The 24,898-nt window shown below is 40.6% G+C and overlaps 2 protein-coding genes across 2 annotated transcripts; one reads left to right on the forward strand and one right to left on the reverse strand.

Moving 5' to 3' along the window:
• Nucleotides 1-262: 262 nt before the first annotated feature.
• Nucleotides 263-2,460, reverse strand: LOC138904168 (uncharacterized). The gene is made up of 4 exons (XM_070192700.1): nucleotides 1,855-2,460; nucleotides 1,664-1,755; nucleotides 1,284-1,437; nucleotides 263-913 (listed from the first exon to the last, which is right to left on the reverse strand). The coding sequence occupies exons 1-4, from the start codon at nucleotides 2,458-2,460 to the stop codon at nucleotides 263-265; spliced, it is 1,503 nt and encodes a 500-aa protein (XP_070048801.1).
• Nucleotides 2,461-21,113: 18,653 nt separating this feature from the next.
• On the forward strand, nucleotides 21,114-22,173 carry LOC138904169 (uncharacterized). Its single transcript, XM_070192701.1, has 3 exons — nucleotides 21,114-21,252; nucleotides 21,439-21,718; nucleotides 21,993-22,173. Exons 1-3 carry the CDS (start codon nucleotides 21,114-21,116, stop codon nucleotides 22,171-22,173), a joined length of 600 nt encoding a protein of 199 aa, XP_070048802.1.
• Nucleotides 22,174-24,898: the final 2,725 nt, after the last annotated feature.

The raw sequence follows: 24,898 nt of genomic DNA on the forward strand, positions 1-24,898 counted from the left end.
TTGTGAGAGGCATTCCATTTTTCCTTGAGATTCCACTGGCCCGTTGACATTCATCACATCTTTTTACGAACTCACTAGTACCCTTGTAAAGAGCAGCCCAATAGAAACCACAACTAAGCACTTTGGCCGTCGTTTTTGCTCCATAATGATGACCACCATATGGCGAAGAGTGACAAGCCCCAAGAATGTCACCTTGCTCCTCTTCCGGTACACACCTCCTAATTATCTCGACCGTACAAATCCGAAAAAGGTATGGTTCATCTTAATAATAATCTTGACAATCCCTTTTGAGCGTCTTCCTCTGGCTTGAAGAGAACTCATTCAAAATGATTTCATGCACAAGAAAATTTGCCAAGTCCGCTAACCATGGCACATCTTTCATTAAAATTGCCAAAGGTTGCTCATAGGGGAAGGAGTCATTTATTTCAAGTCCATCATGTGGCCTCCCCTCATCCTCCAAATGAGACAAGTGGTCCGCCACTTCATTGTCACTACCTTTCCTATCTTGTATGTCAACATCAAATTCTTGCCACAAGAGTACCCATCTCATCAATCGAGCTTTGGAGTCCTCTTTTCTCATAAGATAATGAAGTGTTGCATGGCCCGTGTGGACAATAACTTTAGTACTCATCAAGTACGGGCGGAACTTCTCAATTTCAAATACAATAACGATATAGTTGACTTGGAAACTATTCATGGTCTTACTAGCATAGTAGACCAAATGGAAAATCTTGTTGATACGTTGCCCCAAATAATCCCTCACTGCTATGTCACTTGCATCACACATGAGTTCAAAAGGCACACTCCAATTTGGAGCGGTGATGATGGGAGTAGTTGTAAATTTGAGCTTTAATAATTCAAAAGCTCTCACGCAATCATCATTGAAATTGAACTTGGCATCTTTCTCAAGGAGCTTGCACAATGGGTTCACCACTTTAGAGAAATCATTGATAAAGCGCCGGTAAAAACCTGCATGGCCTACGAACTGCGCACACCCTTCACCGAAGTTGGGGGTGGAAGATTAGAAATCACCTGAATCTTTGCCGTGTCAACTTCACTTCAATTCCTTGATCTTTTATGGCCAAGGACAATACCTTCCTCAACCATGAGGAAGACAATGATGAGTACCAAGTTGATTTTGTCATATCTAGGAACACTTTGTCCAAATTCGCAAGAAAATTATCAAAAGAATCCCCAACCACCGAGAAGTCATCCATGAAAACATCAAGGTAGTCCTCCACCATGTCCGTGAAAATAGCCATCATACACCGTTGAAAAGTCACCAATGCATTGCACAAACCAAATGGCATCCTCATGAAAGCAAAAGTACCACAGGGACATGTAAATGTTGTTTTCTTTTGATCTTCCACGGCAATGAGAATTTGGTTATATCCCGAGTACCCATCAAGAAAGCAGTATAAAGCTTGACCAGCCAATCTATTGAGCATTTGATCTAAGAAAGGAAGTGGAAAGTTATCTTCCTTGTTACTTTGTTGAGATTGCGATTATACATACACACCCTCCATCCGGTCACCGTTCTTGTAGGCATCAACTCATTCTTATCATTGGTGACCACCGTCGTGCCCCCTTCTTTGGGACACATCGAACAGGAGAGGTCCATGAACTATTAGAGATAGGGTAGAAAATCCCGGCATCCAACCACTTGATAATCTCCTTCTTGACAACTTCTTGCATAGCCTCATTAAGTCTTCTTTGATGTACAATGGATGGTTTAGGGCCATCCTCCAACTTGATCTTATGCATGCAAAAGGTGGGGCTTATACCCCAAATATCTGCCAAGGTCCACCCAATAGACTTCTTCCTCTTTTGTAACACTGTCAATGTGGAATCTACCTGCACGTTAGTCAAACAAGAGGAAAGAATAACCGGTAAAGTTGAACAAGGGCCAAAAAATTCATAACAAAGGTGTGAAGGCAATGGCTTCAACTCCAAGGTAGGTGGATCTTCAATAGAAGGCTTTGTAGGAAAAGTATTCCTATTTTCAAGATCAGAAGACAATTTCCGGGATGCATAGTTGTACAATACTATTCCCTTTAAAGAGTTCACGCATTCCATGAAACCATCCATATCGTCATTATCAAAGTTGAGCAAGACGTCCTCCAATATGTCACCAACATTGATAGTATCACTTGTATCATCATCAATAACATTAGTCACCAAATCCAAAAGAGAACACACCTTATTGCTATTTGGTTTCCGCATGGACATACACAAATGGAATACCACTTTTTCATCACCAAACCAGAAAGTGAGTTCTTCGGCTTCAACAGCACAAAGAGACTTACCCGTAGCAAGGAAAGGTCTTCCAAGAATAATTATCACTTCATAATCGCCTTCACAATCTTGAATGACAAAGTCTGCCAGAATAATGAATTTATCAACCTGGACCAAAACATCTTCAATCACACCCAACGGCCTTTTCATGCTACGATCGGCCATTTGCAATCTCATAGAAGTGGGTATTAGTTATCCAATCCACAAAGTCTTGAAAACTGAATAGGGCATCAAATTTGTACTTGCCCCAAGATCATAAAGAGCTTTACCAAACTCGACACTTCCAATTGTACAAGGAATCGTGAAAGCACCAGGATCCTCCAACTTAGGAAGAATTGAATGGACAATCGCTCTCACTTAATGAGTGACTTTAATAGTCACAAAATTCATCGACCGCTTCTTTGTCACAAGATCTTTGATAAACTTTGCATAACTGGGAATTTGTTCCAAACCTTCTATCAATGACACATTGATTGAAAGACTCTTCATTATTTGAATGAATTTCTTAAATTTATTCTCACCATTTTACTTGGCAAGTCTTTGATGATATGGAGGTGGAGGATTAGGAAATGGTGCCCTTGACTTTTGCACTACTAGCTCTGGTATGTCAATGATGTGTTCCCTAGACAGGTTCACCTCCTCTTGAGTCTCTTCCACACTATCATATATATCAAACTGAACTTCCTCATTTGGTTGAGCAACATTGTTCGGAATCTATTCTTCTGGCATTACATTATCAGCATTAGCAAGTCGCCTTCCACTTGAGGTGGGTGCATTTCTGCCTCTTCCATTTCTTGTGATAACCGCCATAGCATGCCCCATATTGTTACCACCCTTTGGGTTTACCACCGTGTCACTTGTTAGTGCACCCTTAGGACAAGAATTTAGAGAATGAGAGATTTGCCCTATTGAACTTCTATATTACGGATTAATGTATTATGTGAGGCAAGTTGGGCATCAGAATGGGCATTCTTTTGGTGGGTTGCTCAGTTATTGATACATTGGGGGCCTTTGTAAACCCGACCCCCCAGCGGCCTCGATTGTTACCCCAACCACGTTGGTTGTTGACTCCCCAATTTCCTTGGTTGTTTCCACTAAAGTTTCCTTGATTGTTGTTGTTATTCCAATTCCCTTAATTGTTAGAACTCCAATTGCCATGATTGTTTTGTTGTCGCCATTGTTGTTGGTTTGGGCCTTGGAATTTGTTTCATTGCCATTGAAAATTGTTGACATATTGCACTTCCTCCTCTTGCTCATTATAAGAATCATCTTGAACAAAACCTCCATCACCTTGCATATAGTTCTCCACTCGGGTTTTCATTTGTAGACTGTTAGTACTCTTCTTGTTCACCATAACATTCACTCTCTCCATAGCATGAACTTTCTTAGGGGCTTGCACTTGATTTAGTTGAGCCTTTGCTAGTTGAGTCATGGTAGTGGTCAATTCGGCAATGGCTTGCCCATGGTCTTGCAATTATCTGTGGAGGTGGATCATATCCGGATCACCTTGTGGGACATTGGCACGGGATTGCCAAAGTGATGACGTATTCACCATCTCATCTAGAATATCACACGCCTCCGCATATATAACACCCCGGAAAATAATTTTGAAGTACTTAAGTGGTATGCCCGGTAAATTTTGCAAAGAAAATAATATTTCATGGTGTCGGACTAGGATTACATGTTTGAGGATTGTAGAAATTCATTGCGGCGAGCTTGCGAGCCACAGCTCAGACTTTTTGGGTTGAACAATGCACCGGAATGTAAAGAAAATGTTTTGGCAGAAAAGTGCATTTCTGCGGTCCATTATGCGACCGCAGAATCACTCTGCGGACCGCATAATGGCCGCAGAGTGAGGCAGTTAATTGGACCAATTAGAAGCAATTATATGGTCGACTATGCGATCGCATAACTGTTATGCGGTGCATTATGCGACCGCATAAACAGTTATGCGGGCCGCATAGTGACCGTATACACAGACAAATCTTTTGGCTATTTTGTAACCAACTATGTGACCGATATGCGGTCTGCATATCAGTTATGCGATCGCATACCTTGTTACGGAGCTCCATTTTTGGGTTTTTAAAAACCCGGCCCTATTTCGTTAAATACTCTATTTGGGTCATTTTTGAGCTATTATCTGACATTTTAGAGTGAGAGAGGGTGCCCTAGAGTGAGAAGGTGTTCTCCAATATTTGTCATTCAAATCTTGCCCAAGTTTTGGAAGATTAAGAAGGGAAAACTCACTAGGTCTTCATCCTAGAGGTAAGATTCTACACCCTAACCCTCACTTTCAAATTTTGTGTAGAATTGGATAATTAGCAAGATAATTTCTGGGCAGTAGGGTTGTTTATTTACATGCATGTGATATCAAGGGGTGTAGGAAGATTTTTGAACTAGGCATGGTAAATATTGGGTTGTGGGATGATGGAATTATCCATAAAAAGGGCCTTGAAACCTTAATGCACACCTAGTGTTTGATAACATGCTCAAATGAGCTAGAACCATAATCATCTTCCTAATTTTGGTTCAATTTGTTATATTTCTAAAATAGATTGAAGTTGCTAAGAATTCCGGAATATTTAAAGTGTAAGGAAGCTCAAGTGAGGTATGTTGGCTAAACTCTTCTTTAAGAATTGGAATTCTCATTATCCCAGTAAGTTCCGAGATGTTGACTATAAATCGAGTATTCCGATAATTATTGTGATGAAGATATATGTTCAATTCGCATTTCAAATGCTCTTATCATATTCATTATAAATTGAGGATGTGTCCCAAACTATGGATTACGTATCCACATGTTATAATTTCTAGTCGTGATTTATGTGGAAGTTATAATGCCAAGTTTTGTAGAGATTGTGATTGTGATACACCTCCACCCGTATACATTGGGGTGAGGCGGCATGACCGCTTTGTGTGAGGATTATGGTATAGAGATTGTGATTGTGATACACCTCCACCCGCATATATATTGGGGTGAGGCGGCATGACCGCTTTGTGTAGGGATTATGGTATTGTGGGACTGCACCTCCACCCACTTACATTGGGGTGAGGCGGTACGACTGCTTTGTGTATAGTTTTGGTATTGTTGTGCCACCACCACCCGCATACATTGGGGTAAGGCGGCATAGCCTCTTTGTGTTGGTATTGGTATCGTTGATGCATTTCCACCCGCATACATTAGGGTGAGGCGGCATAGCCGCTTGGTGTAGGTTCTTGGTACTGTAGTTATACATCCACCCGCATACATTGAGGTGAGGCGGCAGGGCCGGTTCATTAGAGTTGTAGTATTGTACGTACACCTCTACCTGCATACATCGGGTGAGGCGGCGGGGCCACTTTGTGTGAAGATGGTTATAGAGGATATTATCTTAAATCCTATAAATGTTGTTGATAGCTTTTAATAAGCTTGCTATGGTTGAGACAGTTATCTATATTATTCTATTTCCGCACTGGTTCATCATAATTATCTTGTATTTCTAAATTCTTAAATTGGTGTTTAGTTTTCATACTAGTACTATTCGATGGTACTAACGTCCCTTTTGCCGGGGACGCTGCATCTTTAAATGGATGCAGGTGGTTCCACAGTAGGAGACATTGATCAGTGATAGTAGTACACCTTCTTCCCTGCTGACTTGGTGAGTCCCACTTTATTCCGGGGACATGTATCTTTTGTTCTTTATGTATTATGGTTGAGGTATAGCCGGGGCCTTGTTGCTGGTATTATCATTGTACTCTTCTTTATCTATAGAGGCTCCATAGACATGGTGTGGGTTGTGTATTGGTACTGGGAAAGATAAACTATGCTATATTGTGGTTGTATTACTTGTCCATTTGAGACTATAAAAATGGTGAAACTTATGGTAAGAAATTGGTAATTGCAGACACGACCACTTTATTGTTTAATTGAAACTTATGAGTTTGGGTAGAAGAAATCTAACAGGCTTGCTCGGTCGAGTTCACTCGGTTGAGCGCCGGTCGCGCTCTATGGTTTTGGGGCGTGACAAACTTGGTATCAGAGCCAGAGGTTTTAAAGTGTCCTAGGATGTCTCAGAGCCGTGTCTAGTAGAGTCCTTATTATCGGTGTGTTGTCGACCATATCTATAATTAGGATGCTACATGGGCATTTAGGAATAATACCCTTCTTTCATGTTCTTGATCGTGCGATAAAGCTTGTTGTAAGATTGTTCCTTCTTTAACTCCTGAGTTGCTCTAATTTTCAGTACATGGCACCTAAGAAAAAGGCAAGAATTGGCCAAAGAGCCAATGTCACCCCAAGAGTGACAGTTAATCCTATAATTGATGATGCGTGTGATCACCCGAGGAGTGAGAATATTCCTCCAGCTACTACACTGTCTGACTCTACTACAACTGATCAGGCCGCACATGTCCCTACCCCTATAGAAGGTGCAACGGTTCCTCCAACTGATATTCCAGTTCCACCTCCAGCTCCAGCTTCCGATTCTGGTGTGTCTGATATTGATATTAGGGGAGCCATACAAATATTGACACAGATAGTGGATTCTCAGGCCCAGAGATCGAGTGTTAGGCCTACTTCTTCCAGTCATCTAGGGGCTATCCTTAGACCCCTACATCACTTATAATATGCCTCATACACTTATTATCATATCAAATTGATATCCATTATATTAATAATCCTTGTTTGCACATAAAATAATATAATTAGCGCTATGTTCGTAAGATAGATAACTCAACAAGGACACAATTAAGAATAAGTACCCACTGCCAAGGATAGATAACTTGTTTGACCACTTACAGGGGGCTAAGTATTTTTTCAAGATTGACCTAAGATCAGGGTATCACCAATTAAAGATCAGGTAACAGGATATTGCGAAAACAACTTTCAGGACCCGATATGGGCACTTCAAATTCATGGTAATGTCTTTTCGGCTAACAAATGCCCTACCAGCTTTCATGGATCTTATGAATCGAGTCTTCAAGCCTTTTATTGACTTCTTTGTGATAGTGTTCATTGAAGATATACTTGTATATTCATGAAGTTGAGAGGACCATGCCGATAATCTCAGCGCAGTTATGCAGACTCTATATTAGCACAAGTTATATGCGATGTTTTCGAAGTGTGAATTTTGGCTTATATATGTCATATTCTTGGGTCATGTTATCTCCAGAGAAGGAATTAAGGTTGATCCGCAGAAGATCGCAGTTGTGAAGAATTGGCCGAGGACTACAACACAAATAGAGATTTATAGATTCTTGGGTTTAGGTAGGTATTAAAGAAAGTTTGTGTAGGAGTTCTATACTCTTGCCTCCCCATTGACTAAATTGACGTAGAAGGTAGTTAAGTTCAATCCAACACATAGATTGACCTACTTGGATAAACTCTTCTTTAAGAATTGGAACCTCAATATCCTTGTAAGTTCCAAGATATTTATTACAAGTTGAGTATTCCGAATAAGTTTTGTGACAAATATATATGTTCAATTCATGTTTCAAATGCTCTTATCATATAGTATTATAAATTGAGGATGTGTTCCAAATTATGGATTGTGTATCTACGTGTTATGATTAAAAGTCGTGATTTATGTGGAAAACTATTATGCCAAATTGTGTAGAGATTTATGAGGTTAAATAAGGGTGTATCACAAACTCATAATATGCCAACTTGTTATATATCATTGATAGTATATACTCAGTCATGTTCATGCATTTCACATCATATCTCAGTCTCAGTTGTTATTTATTGATACATCATATCATTGTTTTGGGCTAGTTTTCATGATATTATGAGCCAGTGAGTGAGACTGGAGAGATTGATGACTGAGTGAGGCTGAGAGCCTGATTATGAGTGACAGTTATGGGATCGGGCTACACGCCGTAGTGGTTATACTGATTTTATGATAGTGCTTGGGCTGTAGGAGCCCCTCCGGAGTCTGTACACACCCCCAGTGAGCGCGGTTGATATTATTGAGGGATAGATCTTCCCTGGACATGGATCTTATTCGAAGTACTTGATACCTGGAGATGGATCTTCTCCACAGGGCTGGATTGTCCTTCCTTGGTACTGGGTGACTTGTAGTCAGTGATGTATATGTTCCGGGATAGATCTTCCCTGGGCCGTATGGGCCATATACAGTACCGAGTGGTTGAGCATTCGAGAGTGTGAGCACATGAGGCTGACAGCATAGTGCAGCACATACAGCATGTGCATTGGCATGTAGAGATAGCAGAGTTATATTCTTTACACTGTTTGGATCGGCTTCACTTTACTGTTTTGAGTTCCCTATTTAATTTGAAAGCATTCCTACATTTCTGTACAGTTATTTCTATTTTATCTGTACCGATTGAGTTCGTCACTACCTTTCAGTCCAAAGTTTGGACTTGTTACTTACTGAGTTGGATGTACTCATATTACTCCTTGTACCTCATGTGCATATCCAGGCATTTCTGGTCACGGCGACGGTTGTTGATTGAGGCTTCAGAGTTCGAAGACTACTAAGGTAGTTGCACGGCATTTGCAGGCCTTGACTCTCCTTCTTTATCACTAATTGTATTTTCAGTTTATTTCTCTAGACATTGTAGTGGACTGTATTCTGATTTAGACGCTCATGTACTCGGTGACACCCCGATTTTGAGTTGGATTGTATCGTATTTTCGGATTTATCCTGTTTTCAAAGTGGTTTCTTTAATGTTAGCTGCTTCCGTCTTTATTTTCAAAGTTATTCTTACTGTGATGAGTTGTTAAGTAGAGGCTAGCCTAGTTCCACGATAGGTGCCATCACGACGGTTGATTTTGGGTCGTGACAAGTTGGTATCAAAGCCTAGGTTACATAGGTCTCACGAGTCATGAGCAGATTTAGTAGAGTCTTACAGATCAGTACGGAGATGTCTGTACTTAACTTCGAGAGGTTGTCGAACCCTTAGGAAACTTCACATTCTTGATATCTTGTCATGCGAATCTGTTGATTCTAGTAACCAAACTTTTGTTGTTCTATTCTCTTACAGATGGTGAGGACACGTACTACTGGGCAGGGTGGACAGTTACCAGTACCATCAGTCAGGGCTGCGGGAGACCGAGGTCGCGGTAGAGGCCACGGTAGGGACAGAGGTGCAGCTCGCACAACACTTAGAGCAGCACTTGCAGATACACTAATTGCCCCAGTTCAGGAGCAGGCTCCAGTTGTGGATGAGCCTGTGGGACCAGCTTAGGAACCACCTGTGCCCATTGTGATTCCATGCCTTCAGGAGGCCTTAGCTAAGATTCTTACCATGTGCACCAGTCTTGCTTAGGCGGTCTCTGTTACGGCTGTAGCAGCCACTTCACAGGCCAGATGAGGTGCTTAGACTCCTGTCGCCCGCATACTAGAGCAGGTGGTACAGGGACTCCAGACACCGGGGGCACCACCATCCCAGCCGGTTGCAGTTGCTCAGGACTATGTGGTTCCTGTCATGCCCGTTGATGAACAACGTTGATTGGAGAGGTTTGGGAGACTCCAGCCTCCATCTTTCAGTTGTACCAAGGGAGAGGATGCGCAGGGCTTCTTGGACAGGTGTCAGAGGATACTCCGTACAGCAGGTATTCTGGTGACCAGTGGGGTCTCATTCACCACTTTTCAATTTACTGGAGCTAACTTTACCTGGTGGGAGGCTTATGACAGGCGTAGGCCAGTTGGTGCAGCGCCACTTACGTGGCAGGAGTTCTCTGTTCTCTTCTTGGAGAAGTATGTGCCACAATCTTGCAAAGAGGAGCTGCGCAGACAGTTCGAGAGGTTGCATCAGTATGATACGACTATGACGCAGTACGAGATGCGGTTTTTGAGTTGGTCCATCATGCGGTTTGGCTAGTTCCCACTGATAGGGAGAGGATCAGGAGGTTTATTGATGGCCTCACATTTCAGTTGTGGGTACTCATGACTAGAGAAAGGTTGTCCGGTGCTACTTTTGATGAGGTTGTCGACATTGCTCGGGAGAGAGAGTCGGTCTGCAGCCAGGAGCGGGTTGAGAGAGAGGACAAGAGGTCTCGCGGATCAGGTAGTTTTGGTGGTGTTCCTTCTAGAGGTCAGTTTCACCACGGTAGAGGTCGTCCTTACAGGCATGATCAGAAGGCTCTCCTAGTTCACCGTAGTGCATCATATGGCCATGGTTCTTTCAGTTCACATCAGGGTCACTCATCTCTCAGTGCCCTTCCAGCTCAGAGTTTGTCTCATGCACCATCAGCTCAGGGTTCATCTATGTCGGGGCCTTCTAGCGGTTATCTTGGTGCTCGGGGCTCCCTTCAGTCCCCACCGCCATTTGCAAGGAGAGGTTTTTTTGAGTGTGGAGATTTGGGTCATATGAAGAGGCATTGTCCTCAACTTTTGGGAGGTTCATCTCACTAGAGGAGTCAGCCTTCGACTTCAGCACTAGTTTCTTCACCACCAGCCCAGCCATCTCGGGGTGGAGCTCAGTCAGCTAGGGGCCGCCTGAGAGGGGAAGGTCGATCAGGGGGTGGCCAGGCCCGTTTCTATGCTCTTCCTGCCAGACCAGATGACATTTCTTCGGATGCTGTGATTACACGTATTATCTCAGTTTTCCATAGAGATGCCTCTGTATTATTTGACTTTGGTTCCACTTATTTATATGTGTCCTCGTATTTTTCTAATTATCTGGATATGCCCCGTGAGTCTCTAATTTCATCTATTTTTGTATCCACTCCAGTGGGCGATACTATTATTGTGGACCGTGTATATCGGTCATATGTGGTGACTATTGGGAGTCTGGAGACCAGAGTAGATCTCTTATTGCTTAGTAGGGTCGATTATGACGTGATTTTGGGTATGGATTGGTTGTCTCCATGTCATGATGTTCTAGATTGTCATGCTAAGACCGTGACGTTAGCGATATAGGGGTTGCCGAGGGTTGAGTGGAGCGGCTCTATAAACTATAGTCCTCGTAGAGTGATTTCATACTTGAAGGCTCAGCAGATGGTTGAGAAGGGTTGACTATCTTATTTGGCCTTTGTGAGGATGTTAGTGCAGAGACCCCTGCTATTGATTATGTTCCAATGGTGCGAGATTTCCCGGATGTGTTTCCTACAGACCTGCCGGGCATGCTGCCTGACAGATATTGATTTCGATATTGATTTGGTGCTGGGCACTCAGCCCATTTCTATTCCATCGTATCGTATGGCACCGGCGGAGTTGAAGGAACTAAAGGAGTAGCTTCAGGAACTCCTTGATAAGGGGTTTATTCGGCCTAGCATGTCACCTTGGGGTGCACCGGTTCTATTTGTAAATAATAAGGATGGTACTATGAGAATGTGCATTGATTACAGGTAGTTGAACAAGGTCACAATCAAGAACAAGTATCCTTTGACATGTATTGATGATCTGTTTGACCAGCTTCAGGGAGCGAGGGTGTTCTCCAAGATTGATTTGAGGTCAGGGTATCACCAGCTAAAGATTCGGGACTCAGATATTCTTAAGACTACTTTCAGGACCCAATATGGACATTATGAGTTCCTTGTGATGTCTTTTGGGCTGACCAACGCCCCAGCAACGTTCATGCATCTGATGAACAGTGTGTTTCAGCCTTATCTTGACTCATTCGTTATTGTATTCATTGATGACATTCTGGTGTACTCTCGTAGCCAGGAGGAGCATGCCCAGCATCTGAGGATTGTGTTATAGAGGTTGAGGGAGGAGAAGCTTTATGCAAAGTTCTCCAAGTGTGAGTTTTGTCTCAGATCAGTGGCATTCTTGGGGCACGTGGTGTCCAGTGAAGGTATTCAAGTAGATATGAAGAAGATAGAGGCGGTTCAGAGTTGGCCCAGACCGTCCTCACCCACGGAGATTCAGAGTTTTCTCTGTTTGGCTGTTATTACCGTCATTTTATGGAGGGTTTCTCATCTATTACATTGCCCTTGACTAAATTGACACAAAAGGGTGCTCCTTTCGGGTGGTCGGATGAGTGCGAGGAGAGCTTTTAGAAGCTCAAGACTGCTTTGACCACGACTCCAGTTTTAGTTCTACTATCAACTTCTGGTTCTTACATAGTGTATTGTGATTCCTCGCGGATCGGTATTGGGTGTGTTCTGATGCAGGAGGGTAGAGTAATCGCTTATGCTTCGCGCCAGTTGAAGCCCCATGAGAAGAACTATTCTGTCCACGACCCTGAGTTAGCAGCTATTGTTCACGCCTTGAAGATTTGGTGGCACTATTTGTATGGGGTCCATTGTGAGATTTACACTGATCATCGGAGTTTGCAGCATCTGTTCAAATAGAAGGATCTTAACTTGCGTCATTGGAGGTGGTTGGAGCTTCTTAAGGACTATGATATCACCATTTTGTACCATCCCGGGAAGGCCAATATGGTGGTTGATGCCTTGAGTCGCCGGGCGGAGAGTTTGGGGAGCTTAGCATATCTTTCAACAATAGAGAGGCCATTGGCATTGGTTGTTCAGGCCTTAGCTAGCCAGTTTGTTAGATTGGATATTTCTTAGCCGAGTCGAGTATTGGCTTGTGTGGTCTCTCGGTCTTCTCTTTATGATCGTATCAGAGAGTGTTAGTATGAGTGCCCACATTTGCTTGTCCTTAAGGACACGGTCCATCACGGTGATGCTAAGAAGGTCACTATCAGGGATGCTGGTGCATTAAGGATGCATGACAGGCTATGTGTGCCCAATGTAGATGGTTTGCGTAAGTTGATTCTCCAGGAGGCTCACAATTCATGGTAATCTATTCATTCGGGTGCCGCGAAGATGTATTAGGACTTGAGATAGCATTACTGGTGGAGGAGAATGAAGAAGAAGGTCATAGTGGAGTATGTTACTCGATGTCTAAATTGCCAGCAGGTAAAGTATGAGCATCAACGGCCAGGTAGGTTGCTTCAAAAATTAGAGATTCTTGAGTGGAAATGGGAGCGAATCACTATTGATTTCGTTGTTGGGCTTCCACGGACTCGGCGGAAGTTTGATGCAGTTTGGGTGATTGTAGATAGGCTGACCAAGTCAGCTCATTTCATTCCTATGATGACTACCTATTCTTCTAAGCAGCTGGCTCGAGTGTATATCCGCAAGATCATCCATCATCATGGCATACCGGTATCTATCATCTCTGACCATGGCACGCAGTTTACATCACGGTTCTGGAGGGCCGTGCAGCATGAGTTGGGTACTCAGGTGAAGTTGAGCACAACATTTCACCCTCAGACGGATGGACAGTCTGAGCATACTATTCAGATATTAGAGGACATGCTATGTGCATATGTGATGGAGTTTGGGGGTTCGTGAGATTAGTTCTTGCCTCTAGCGGAGTTTGCTTACAATAACAGTTATCATTCGAGCATCTAGATGGCCCCGTATGAGGCTCTGTATGGCAAGCGGTGTAGATCTCCAGTGGGTTGGTTCGAGCCGGGTGAGGCTCGATTATTGGGTACAGACTTGGTTTAGGATACTCTAGTGAAGGTTAGGGTGATTCAGGATAGACTATGCGTAGCCTAGTCAAGACAGAAGAGTTATGCGGATCGGAAGGTTCGCAATGTTGCATTCATGGTTGGAGAGCGGGTCTTGCTCTGGTGTCACCCATGAAGGGTGTTATGAGGTTTGGAAAGAAGAGCAAGCTGAGCCCGAGGTTTATCAGCCCATTTGATGTGTTACGGCGTGTTGGGGAGGCTGTTTATAAGCTTGCCTTGCCTCCCAGTCTAGCAGGAGTTCATCCAGTATTCCATGTCTCTATGCTCCGGAAGTATCACGGCGATCCATCTCACGTGTTGGATTTCAACTCAGTCCAGTTGGATAAGGATTTATCTTATGTTGAGGAGCCGGTGGCGATCTTGGATAGGCAGGTTCGAAAGCTGAGGTTGAAGAATATTGCTTCTCTGGAGGTTCAGTGGAGGGGTCAGCCGGTCGAGGAGGCAACTTGGGAGACCGAGCAGGATATGCGCAATCGTTATCCTCATCTTTTTACCACTTCAGGTATTGAGGAGGGAATGCCCTGGCCTTTGGATTTATTCGCAGAACAGTTGCCTAGATTGAAAGGACAGTATAAAAATATTCGTAAGATTTATAGGTTATAAGACTGATAACCACATCATTCAATATTTAAGGATGAATGTTCCAAAGGGGAAATGACATTACACCCCATGTTTTTCTGTGTAAAAGTACGTCGTAAGTCAGTTGATATATGCTCAGAAAGTAGATCATCTTTGAATGGACATAAAGTAAGTTAATCATGTTACTTTAGAGGTTACAAATATTAATATATCATGAACTTCAAGTACCAAAATGCTAAACAAATCAAAGAAAATAAGTTTTGTCGAAACGGCAAGTTGAGAATGTTATAACCCATACTTTTGGGGAGATAATGAGGTGATTAATATGATAAGGAGGTGGTATTATGAGGTATTTTAGTCATATTATAGTCGTGTGTTAATTTCAAAGTCAAACGAGTTAGGAAACAAAAGTGGACAAAAGTTGTCGCAAGTTGCATTCATAATTTTACTTAAAATTTAGGTCTAATGTTACTTAGATTTTCCCTTAATGTAATTGGAATTACGGGGTGATTGTAAGGCCCCGTTACAATTTCCTAATGATTTAAGATTTTAAAGTGCACCAACAGAGGATAGTGTATTCGAGTATTAAAGAAGACCTATGGGATAGAATTACATCATTTTGAAATGAAAATATATGTTTAAGGTGTGTTGGATCATACTAAGGAGTTTTGTGAATGGCAAGAATTTGTGTGGAACAAGTTGGATACATTAAGTGGAAAGGATGTCTCAATTAGCACAAGACCCGACTTCAAACGAATGCCACTCCGAAAATATAATAACTTAGGTAGTGCAATACCTACCAAATTAAAGCCCTTTGAGTCTAGTTTCCAACGCATTAAACTGTTTGTCATTTGGATATTTCTAAAGAACGTTATGGCCATTTTACCGGACATATGCCATATGCGCGCCCAGATGCACGACCGCACATATAAAGGGGTTTCTGTTTTATGTGCGCGGCAAGATGTGCGGTCACTTGACCAGGAGCACGGCCACACACGTAGGAGCCCTATAAATACCCCCAAGGCTGAGTAGAGAGAGGGGCTAAGTCATTTCTTTGAGCTAGGGCTTGCATATCAAGGGGAACCCGTCCTATACTTCCCTCCCATGAACCAAGGTAATGTTTTTGTAGTAATGTTGAGTTGATTACTACTCCTAAACACTTATATTAACTAGGATTAATCTTGAAGATCCATAGATTTCCATTCAAATCCCCAAATTGGTCAAGAACACTACAAGTTGGATTTTTCAAGAGTCTCACTACAAAAGGTATGTCTACCATCCCTAACTACTCTATGGTGATTATCTATGTATGAAATATATGTTAGGAGTTATGGGATGGGTATTGGAAGCCATAAGTGCCTAACCTATGTTGTGTTGGTGTTGTAGAGATTGTAAAATGGTTTAATTAATGAGATTGATGGTTTGGGTGTGAATTGTTGGGCATGCGTGTGCTAATGGAAGTTATGGATGGCCTAGAGATGATGGTAAGGTGAATCATTGGTATGGAAGGTGGTTGTTAGGTGAATAAATTCCATTGAAGGATGTTGTTGAAATATATTCACGTTAGATGTTTGATAAAAAGTCTAAATGACTTAAAGTATAGAAATCATACTAATATTGGTACAAATGTATTGCATTGTCGTAGATTGAAGTTGTTTAGTATGGTGGACCATCGTAGTACTATTAAGGGGCGAATTTCAAGTATGTTGGCTAAACTACTCTTAGAATTGAATTCCATGATGTTTCGGCATGTTTCAAGTATGGTTGGCTCAAGTTCCTAATAAATTCGACTATTTCGAATGAACCTTGTGTCGATATATATATATATATATATATATATATATATATATATATATATATATATATATATATATATGTTCCAAATGTGTTTCGGATGCACTTATCATATTATGTTATCCTCCGAGAACGTGTTCAAAGTATGATATGTGTATTAAAATGTTATGACTCTTAGTCGTGTTTCAAATGAAAGTCCATTATGCTTTAACTTGGAAAGAATACTCCATGCGTCCAAAACTCCTATTGCTCATATATATACTTAAGACCTTGATTTCGAATACTCATATTGTTGATAATCTATAAAGATGCTTGAAAGTGATAGAAGTGAGTTGAAATTCTGTATTTTCCTTTTTGGGAAAAGTATTTTAAGAATAAATGGTGTGTTACTCCTCTATGATTTTAACTTGCGCTTCGATTGCCAATCATTTTACTCTATTTCTTGGAAAGAAATCTATTGTGTTTAAAGTCTTCCTTTCTAATGAACTTAAAGTTGTGATTTCAAAAATATTATATATGTTGATATTAATGATGATGATACATGAGAGAAAAGAAATGGAAGTGTGGAACATGAAATACGGCCACCGTGCCATGAATAAAGAAACTTGTGAATGGCCAAAAGAGCCATGGAAATACTGTTGTTATGAGCGGTTGAAAATATTAATTAAGATTTATACAATATAAAAGATGATGAGGTGAATACATTTGTATTTATGTTACCTTGTGTGCAAAAACAAAAATAAATATTTTTCGGAGTATCATTAGCAAACTGAGGAAGGGTGGTTCATATGGAACACACCCGAAACTACACGTGCCGGTGTAGGGGTGGATTGTGGTGGATTGTGATTATTCCTCTTATTTGGGATGAGATTGATATTAGTTGTGAATTGAAAAGTCAACCCATACGACATATGTGGGAAGTCGGCCTAGCCGCTCGGGTGGAGATCGGATGCCATGCTGCGCACATGGTGGTACTACTCTTGGTAACACTTTTTTTTGCATCACATGTCAAACCACATTGTCTGTAGGGATATGGCCTAGTCGATCGTGCGTGATCAGACTCCGTGATAAAAACACGGTGCTATATCGGTGCTAATGATCTTCCAACCAAAAATATATATAATTTTCATATTTTGAAAATTGTTATGTTTTAATTTGGCATTTGGATATCATTGATTGTTACTTGTTGCTTCCATGATGTTTCCACTTCTTTCATTTGCGTTCTATTTCGTAAGAGCACATTTAGCTTTACATACTAGTACTATTCCATATATACTAACGTCCCTTTTGCCGGGGGCGCTGCATCTTCAATGGATGCAGGTAGTTCATCAGCGGGCGGTCTTGATCCTCGTTAGCAGTTACTCTATACTCAGCAGGTTTTGGTGAGCCCTACTCTGTTCTAGGCTTTATGTCATTTGACGTTGTATTTTGTGCTTTGAGGTATAGACGGAGCCTTATCGTCGGCACTTCCATTTTACTCTTCAGTTGTACTTAGAGGCTCCGTAGACATAGTGTGGGTGGTGTTTGATGTTTGGAATTGAACTAGAAGTGTTGGTAATTTGGCAAACTTGCTTTTCATCATATCTATAAACTTTTAATATTTTGAAAATCGTAAATGAATCTCCTTTGAGTAATGGAAAAAGAATATGGAACACTTGACTCTTCTCTTGTCTATAACTTGTACTGATTTTTATATTGTTAATGGGCAAGGTTGGACAGAACGAATCTTTGAGGATTGATTAACCGGGGTATCTCGGTTGAGTGCCGGTCGCGGTCCCCGAGGTCGGGGCGTGACAAGCTTGTTATTAGAGCCTAAGGTTTTAAAGTGTCCTAGGATATCTCGGAGCCGTGTCTAGTAGAGTCCTTCTTATCGGTGTGTTGATGGTAGGCTATATTCTCATGTTTTAGTCGATTATTACATTTCAATTTACTGCACTTTAGTTGAGTTTAAGCTTTAATTGCTAGTGTTTTGCACTAATTATGTGTTTTATACTTTGTAGGAGTGATTCCGAGCTATGTAGATGTTATGGAATGAATTCAAGTGATTTAGAGCTTTGAAGTGTGAGTAAAATCCCAAGTAATTAAGCTGGGATCGTGTTCGGGGATCAACATATGATAGTGGAACGAAACGAAGAATCGAGCAGGCATATTGCGCAGTGTCTAGTAAAATGCACATAACATTTCGCTCGGAACTTCGTTTGGGCTCCACAATATATTTTTGGAAATATAATTCAAAGGTATACAACTTTCATGTTTTACGTATTTTAACATTCATAATAGAACAGGGTGAAAAGGGTGCCTCAAGTGCGCGGCCGCGCACTGACCGCGCATATGGGGCAGAACAGTGTGAAAAGTGCGTGGCCAAGTGCGCGGGCACACTTCCAGGTGCGGGCACCTTCTCCTTTTTCGCGTAGGAGAAGGTGCATTTGTTTGAGCCCAACCATACTTGATATATATACATAGAAAAATGGTATTTTGAGGACTTTTGGCACATCTAAGACCTAAGGAGGTTAAGGAGACGTTGGAGAAGGAAGAGCACAAGGAATCCATCATTCAATCCCAACTCAAGATAAGGGTTTGGATTGTTTTATGTTTTTCTTTACTTTAAATTTAATTGTAATGAATTACTCCATATCCATGGAGTACGTCTTCCTTAGGGATTGATGGATTTGGTGTTTTGAGAATTGTTTGTGGATATTAACTATAGTTTTATGTATTGAATTATTTTGGGTGTTTTTTATTATTGCATATATTCACATGTTTATGTAACCGAAATAGGCATAATTTGTGATGTTTTGAATTATCTTATTGGTTGAATTCGTTGATTCTTCTTAGTAATCGAAAGAGGTTAGTTGAATTATTGTTTAGACCTTGTTAGGAGAATAATCGAAAGAGGTTCTCCCAAAAATTAACCCACTACGAATTCTTACATATCTTCACTGAGCTTAACTAAGTTTATATTGTGAGGTTGAGACTTAATCGAGAGAAGAGTTTCTTCTAATCAATTGAACTATTAACCAAGTGAATTCGAGAGGCTCACTTGAACATTATAAGTGAAATGTCTACAGTTAAATCCCAAACATTTGTCTTGCACCTATCCTATCAACCCTATCTTCTCCCAATTGATAACTTCCTTTGCCTAATACTTGGGTTGATTGTCATTAGCTAATAGTTTAGACTTTTAGTTAATTTTAGTTTTAATTCACACAAATCTAAATTATTGATCATCTTCGATAGCAATTAAACTAGAAGCTACGAAAACACTGTTTAAATCCAATCCATGTGGATACAATAATTTTATATATTATATTCGACTAGCGAGCATAATTTTGTGTTGTGTTTTTAGCTCGTCAAATTTTGGCGCCGTTGCCGGGGATTAGCAATCAATAGTGTTTGAATTAGTTTGTAGTGCTAATTCAGGAATTTATTTTTTATTTTTATTTTATTTTTCTCTTTTTACGTTTGGGTGTTCTTTGACTGTGCGCAGGCTACAGGTTAGATTGGTGCATGACCCGATCTTCTGGAAAGGAATTATAACCATACGAACCAGAAATCGAGAAATATCTGCTACAGTTGAGGAAGGAAAGAAATCTCTTCGAGAATATAGAAACGGTTGGGCAATCCTCAACCAAAGAAAAGATGGTGGGAGATGATGATAATGTTGATTTAGCTACGAGAGAGGCAGCCCAACTCAGAGAGAAAGGTGCAAGAGATGCTGAAGAAGCAGCACTCAGAGATGCACAAATTGAGCTCGAAGAATAGCTCAGAATCAGCCTGTGGGTGCAGACCAATTCAGAAACGTAGCTCCCGGCTAAGGGAGACCACTTAGTGATTATGCTAGACCAGTGTACAACCAAGGTTTATCAAGTGGGAGACCACCTCCAGTTGCAGCTAATAGTTTCGAGCTGAAGAAAGGGTTGCTTCAAACCCTCCAAAATAACTATGTCTTCAGAGGAAAGATGAACGAAGATCCAAACAATCATCTAATAGACTTCGAGGAGATCATGAACATCTTTTGATAGAATGGTGTGTCACAAGATGTAGTGTACTTAAGGGCATTCCCCTTCACTCTGAAAGATGATGCAAAGCACTGGCTTCGAAGCTTGCCCAAGGGATCAATTAGAACATGGGAGGAGATGACCTCAAAGTTTCTTACTAAATATTTCTCCGCAGCTAAAACGGACAAGTTTAGAAGAGAAATCCATAACTTCTGCCAGAATGAGACTGAGACTGTGTTTGAAATATGGGAGAGGTTTAAAGAGATTGTGCGGAAGTGTCAACACAGCAGAATTGAACTCTGGATGCAACTCCAGGATTTTTGGGATGGTTTGACACCAACCTCATGCAGAACATTGAGCAATGCAGCTGGAGGTCCGTTAATGAAGAAGACTCCAGAGGAGATAGTCACTATTCTAGATGAGTTATCTAAAGATGCAAATCAGTGGCCCTCAAAGATTGCTGAAAGAAGAAGATAAACTGGTGTTCACCAAGTTGATACTAACACATCGGTGCAGGTATAACTTGATGACATGGCAAAGGAAATAAGGAAGCTAACCTTAGCTTCAATACATAATAAGCCTCATGAAGCATGTGACATGTGTGGAAGAGGACACCCTACTCATGAGTGTCAAGCTTCAATGGAGAAAGTTAATGCTGTGGGTAACTACAATTTCAAGGCAATGGGTCAGAAGCACCCCGAGTTTTCATAGAGTTCACTCGGGGGTACAATAAATGCATGCCAACAAAACAACTCTAGATTTCAAGGTTCTCCTGGTATTGTGAATTAGCAGAGGCCACAGTTTCAGCTTCAACAGCCAATTCAGTCTGGGTTAAAAGATCTAATGAAATCCTTTATTGTCAAGACTGATGAAAGATTAGATGCTCATGGGGCAGCTATCAAAGAACTTGGGACAGGTTTGCGTAACTTGGAGAGATAAGTGGGACAAATTGCAACTGTATTATCTGAGAGGATCCTAGGTACTCTGCCTGCTGATACTGAAAAGAATCCCAAATAAATGGTAAATGTTGTGACCTTGAGAAGCGTACAAGTGTTGAAGGATCCCACTCCAATTCAAAAAGAAGTTGCGCCTGAAAAAGAAAGTGGGAATGAGCTGAAAATTAAAGATGATGATAAAAAGACTGAGAAGAAGAAAGGCAAGAAAGGAGCTGAGAAAAAGAAAAAAAAGGAGGAAACTTCAAGAAGGGAGGACACTGATGATGGGAGCAAGCACATGCCTGCTATGCCTTTTCCTCAAAAGCTCTATAGAGAAAAGTTGGACAAGTAGTTTGAGAGATTTCTAGACTTGCTAAGACAGGTTAATGTAAACCTGCCATTCACAGATGTTCTCTCACAAATGCCAGCTTATGCAAAGTTCTTGAAAGAGATTCTTACAAAGAAGAGGAATATAGAAGAGACCTCAGTGGTCAAGCTCACAGAGCATTACAGTGCTATCTTGCAAAATAAACTCCCACAAAAGTGTGGAGATCCAGGAAGTTTTAATATACCTTGCTCTTTAGGCACTCTAAATTTTGATAAGTCTTTATGTGATTCCGGCTCCTCAAAAAATCTAATGCCATTCTCTATTTACAGGAAACTAGAGAAGGAGATTGGAGAGATAAGGTCGGTGCCAATATCTTTGCAGCTGGCAGACCAAACGACTATAACACCCGAGGGGATAGTAGAAGATGTTTTGGTGCGGGTGGATAAGTTCATATTTCCTGTAGATTTCATAGTGGTTAATATGGAGGAGAACAAAGAGATCCCCCTCATCCTAGGAAGACCATTTTTAGCAACGGGTAGAGCTATACTGGATATACATGATAGAAAACTCATGCTTAGTGTGGGTGAGGAGACTGTGACTTTCAAGATGAATGTTGCAACTGGAGTGAAAAAGGAGAAGCCAGCTGCAAGTGTTTGAGTGGAAGGTGAAGGGTGTGAAAGAGAAGTCTGCTGTTAGTGAAAAAGATAAGTGTGGGTTGTACCCCAAGAATGCTGAGAAGAAGTTGTCTACATGGATGTGTGCACTAGTTCGGGCGCGTGGAATGGAGCTCGACTTTGATTCATACCCTGACTAGAGATTCAGGGAAGTTTTCTCTACCTTATGCTTTTTAATTGTGTGTCATGGAGACATGCCACAACTTAAAGCGTGGGGTGGGGGATATTTGTATGTTGTATGCAGATTAGTCTTAGTTTTTGCTTTAATTAGCTTGATGTCTTAGTTTTTTCTTTAATTAGCTTGATTGTTTTTGCTTTTGTTAGTTTGAGTAGTAGAAAAAATTGAAAAACAAAAACATAAAAAATTTAAAATTTTTGATTTTTCCGATGATGGATATCATTCGACAGGGTTCTTAAGGGATAAAAGTCGAAAGAAAAATTCTTTTGTAGGTAGTATATCAATTCCCCCTGATTTTTTTTTGTGTCGCGGTTCTTTTCCAAGGGTTTTGTTTGAACTGGGTGTAGTTAGTTTTTGTTTTTAGTAGTAGGGAAACCTTGTGCTATAAATTGAATTGAAGACAATGTTTCTTCACTTAATTATGACTTGAGAATAGTGAGTGCTTTAATTGTGGTGCTTAGGCTCAATTTTTGACTCTTGTATAAGTACCTTAAATTGTATGATCTTAACTTTGCTTAACTTATTTGACTAGGGTGTCTTGATGATCCAATCTTGAGTGAGTTATGTGCCATGTGTGTGTGAGGTTTGGTGTATTCTGTGCATTACATTTGATGTCTAGAACTTGCCCCGTGTATTTGCAAAGCGAAATAGTAGTCTTGTTTAGTTTTGGAAGTGATATAGGCATTTCTTTGTTGAGCCAGAATCTTTTACCCACCTAACTGTTATGTATTTTGGTTAACCCCTTTGAGCATGTAAATTATGGAGTACAGGTTGGTAACAAATGATACTTGAGAGGATGTTGAAAGTGGGATGCAATGGATAGTAGTACATATTATAGCATAACCTCATCAAAAAGTACAAAAGCATTTATCATGTTTTATGGTTATTAGTTTACCTCGGTTACCAGTTATGCAGTCTTTCAGTTAGCAGGTTTATGGTTATTCAGTCTTTCAGTTGCCCGGGGTCTGCATCTCGCAATGCAGGTAACGATTTACAGGTTGGCAATTCTACTAGGACATCTCGTATCAGCTATTGGTGAGCCTAGTCTTTTGTGGCATTATCCCTTTTTTGTAGTCTTCAGTATTTATAGTATTTCAGTAGTAAGGTATGCCAGGGACCTTGTCCCGATAAACAGTTAGCATTACAGTATTCTTAGAGCTTCGTAGACTATAGTTCAATCAGTCAGATGTTAGCAGACTTTTATGTGTTAGCCTTGTCAGCTACTCATTTAAACTTGCAGACTTTTCAGTATTTTCTGCATCTATGATATTTCAGTCAGACTCTTTAGTACATCATCATGTTGTATATTTATATCTAGCTTACAGTTATACCACATGTTGATCCAGCCATACAGTTGGTTTTCTCGGTCACATGTTGTCAAGCATCGAGTGTCGTGTTACGCCCAGGCCATGGCATGACACAAGGCCAGGTAGAGAAAGGGGCTAAGTCATTTCTTTGAGCTAGGGCTTACATATCAAGGGGCACCCATCCTATACTTCCCTCCCATGAACCAAGGTAATATTTTTGGAGTAATTTTGAGTGATTACTAATCCTAAACACTTATATTAACTAGGATTAATCTTGAAGATCCATAGATTTCCATTCAAATCCCCAAATTGGTCAAGAACACTACAAGTTGGGATTTTCAAGAGTCTCACTACGAGAGGTATGTCTACCATCTCTAACTACTCTATGGTGATTATTTATTTATGAAATATATGTTAGGACTTATGGGGTGGTGATTGGAAGCCATAAATGCCTAACTTTTGTTGTGTTGGTGTTGTATAGATTGTAAAATGGTTTAATTAATGAGATTGATGGTTTGGGTGTGAATTGTTAGGCATGCATGTGCTAATGGAAGTTGTGGATGGCCTAGAGATGATGGTAAGGTGAATTATTGGTATGCAAGGTGGTTGTTAGGTGAAGAAACTCCATTGAAGGAGGTTGTAGAAAGATATGCACGTTAGATGTTTGATAAAAAGTCTAAATGACTTAAAGTATAGAAATCTTACTAATATTGGTACAAAAGTGTTGCATTGTTGTAGATTAAAGTTGTTTAGTGTGGTAGACCATCGTAGTACTATTAAGGGGCAAATTTCAAGTATGTTGGCTAAACTACTCTCTTAGAATTAAATTCCATGATGTTTCGGCAAGTTTCAAGTATGGTTGGCTCAAGTTCCTAATAAATTCGACTATTCCGAATGAACCTTGTGTCGAAATATATTTATCTATATGTATGTTCAAAATGTGTTCTGGATGCTCTTATCATATTATTTCCGAATGAACCTTGTGTCGAAATATATTTATCTATATGTATGTTCAAAATGTGTTCTGGATGCTCTTATCATATTATGTTATCCTTTGGGAACGTGTTCAAAGTATGATACGTGTATTAAAATGTTATTACTTTTAGTCGTGTTTCAAATGAATGCCCATTATGCTTAACTTGGAAAGAATACTCCATGCATCCAAAACTCCTATTGCTCATATAAATACTTAAGACCTTGATTTCGAAAACTCATATTGTTGATAATCTATAAAGATGCTTGAAAATGAAAGAAGTGAGTTGAAATTGTGTATTTCCCTTTTTGGGAAAAGTATTTCAAGAATAAATGGTGTGTTACTCGTCTATGATTTTAACTTGCGCTTCGATTGCCAATAATTTTACTCTATTTCATGGGAAAAAA

The sequence above is a fragment of the Nicotiana tomentosiformis genome, chromosome 1, assembly GCF_000390325.3.
Source record: "Nicotiana tomentosiformis chromosome 1, ASM39032v3, whole genome shotgun sequence".
NCBI classification, from domain to species: domain Eukaryota; kingdom Viridiplantae; phylum Streptophyta; class Magnoliopsida; order Solanales; family Solanaceae; genus Nicotiana; species Nicotiana tomentosiformis.

Coding starts and splice junctions, on each gene's coding strand:
- LOC138904168 (XM_070192700.1), bottom strand. CDS start 2,460: ATGGCCGATCGTAGCATGAAAAGGCCGTTGGGTGTGATTGAAGATGTT. Junction 1,756..1,854: donor CTTGTTTGACTAACGTGCAG/GTAGATTCCACA, acceptor TGCATGCATAAG/ATCAAGTTGGAGGATGGCCC. Junction 1,438..1,663: donor GTCAAGAAGGAGATTATCAA/GTGGTTGGATGC, acceptor AATGCTCAATAG/ATTGGCTGGTCAAGCTTTAT.
- LOC138904169 (XM_070192701.1), top strand. CDS start 21,114: ATGGTAAATGTTGTGACCTTGAGAAGCGTACAAGTGTTGAAGGATCCC. Junction 21,253..21,438: donor AAAGACTGAGAAGAAGAAAG/GCAAGAAAGGAG, acceptor TGCCATTCACAG/ATGTTCTCTCACAAATGCCA. Junction 21,719..21,992: donor AAGGAGATTGGAGAGATAAG/GTCGGTGCCAAT, acceptor GGAGTGAAAAAG/GAGAAGCCAGCTGCAAGTGT.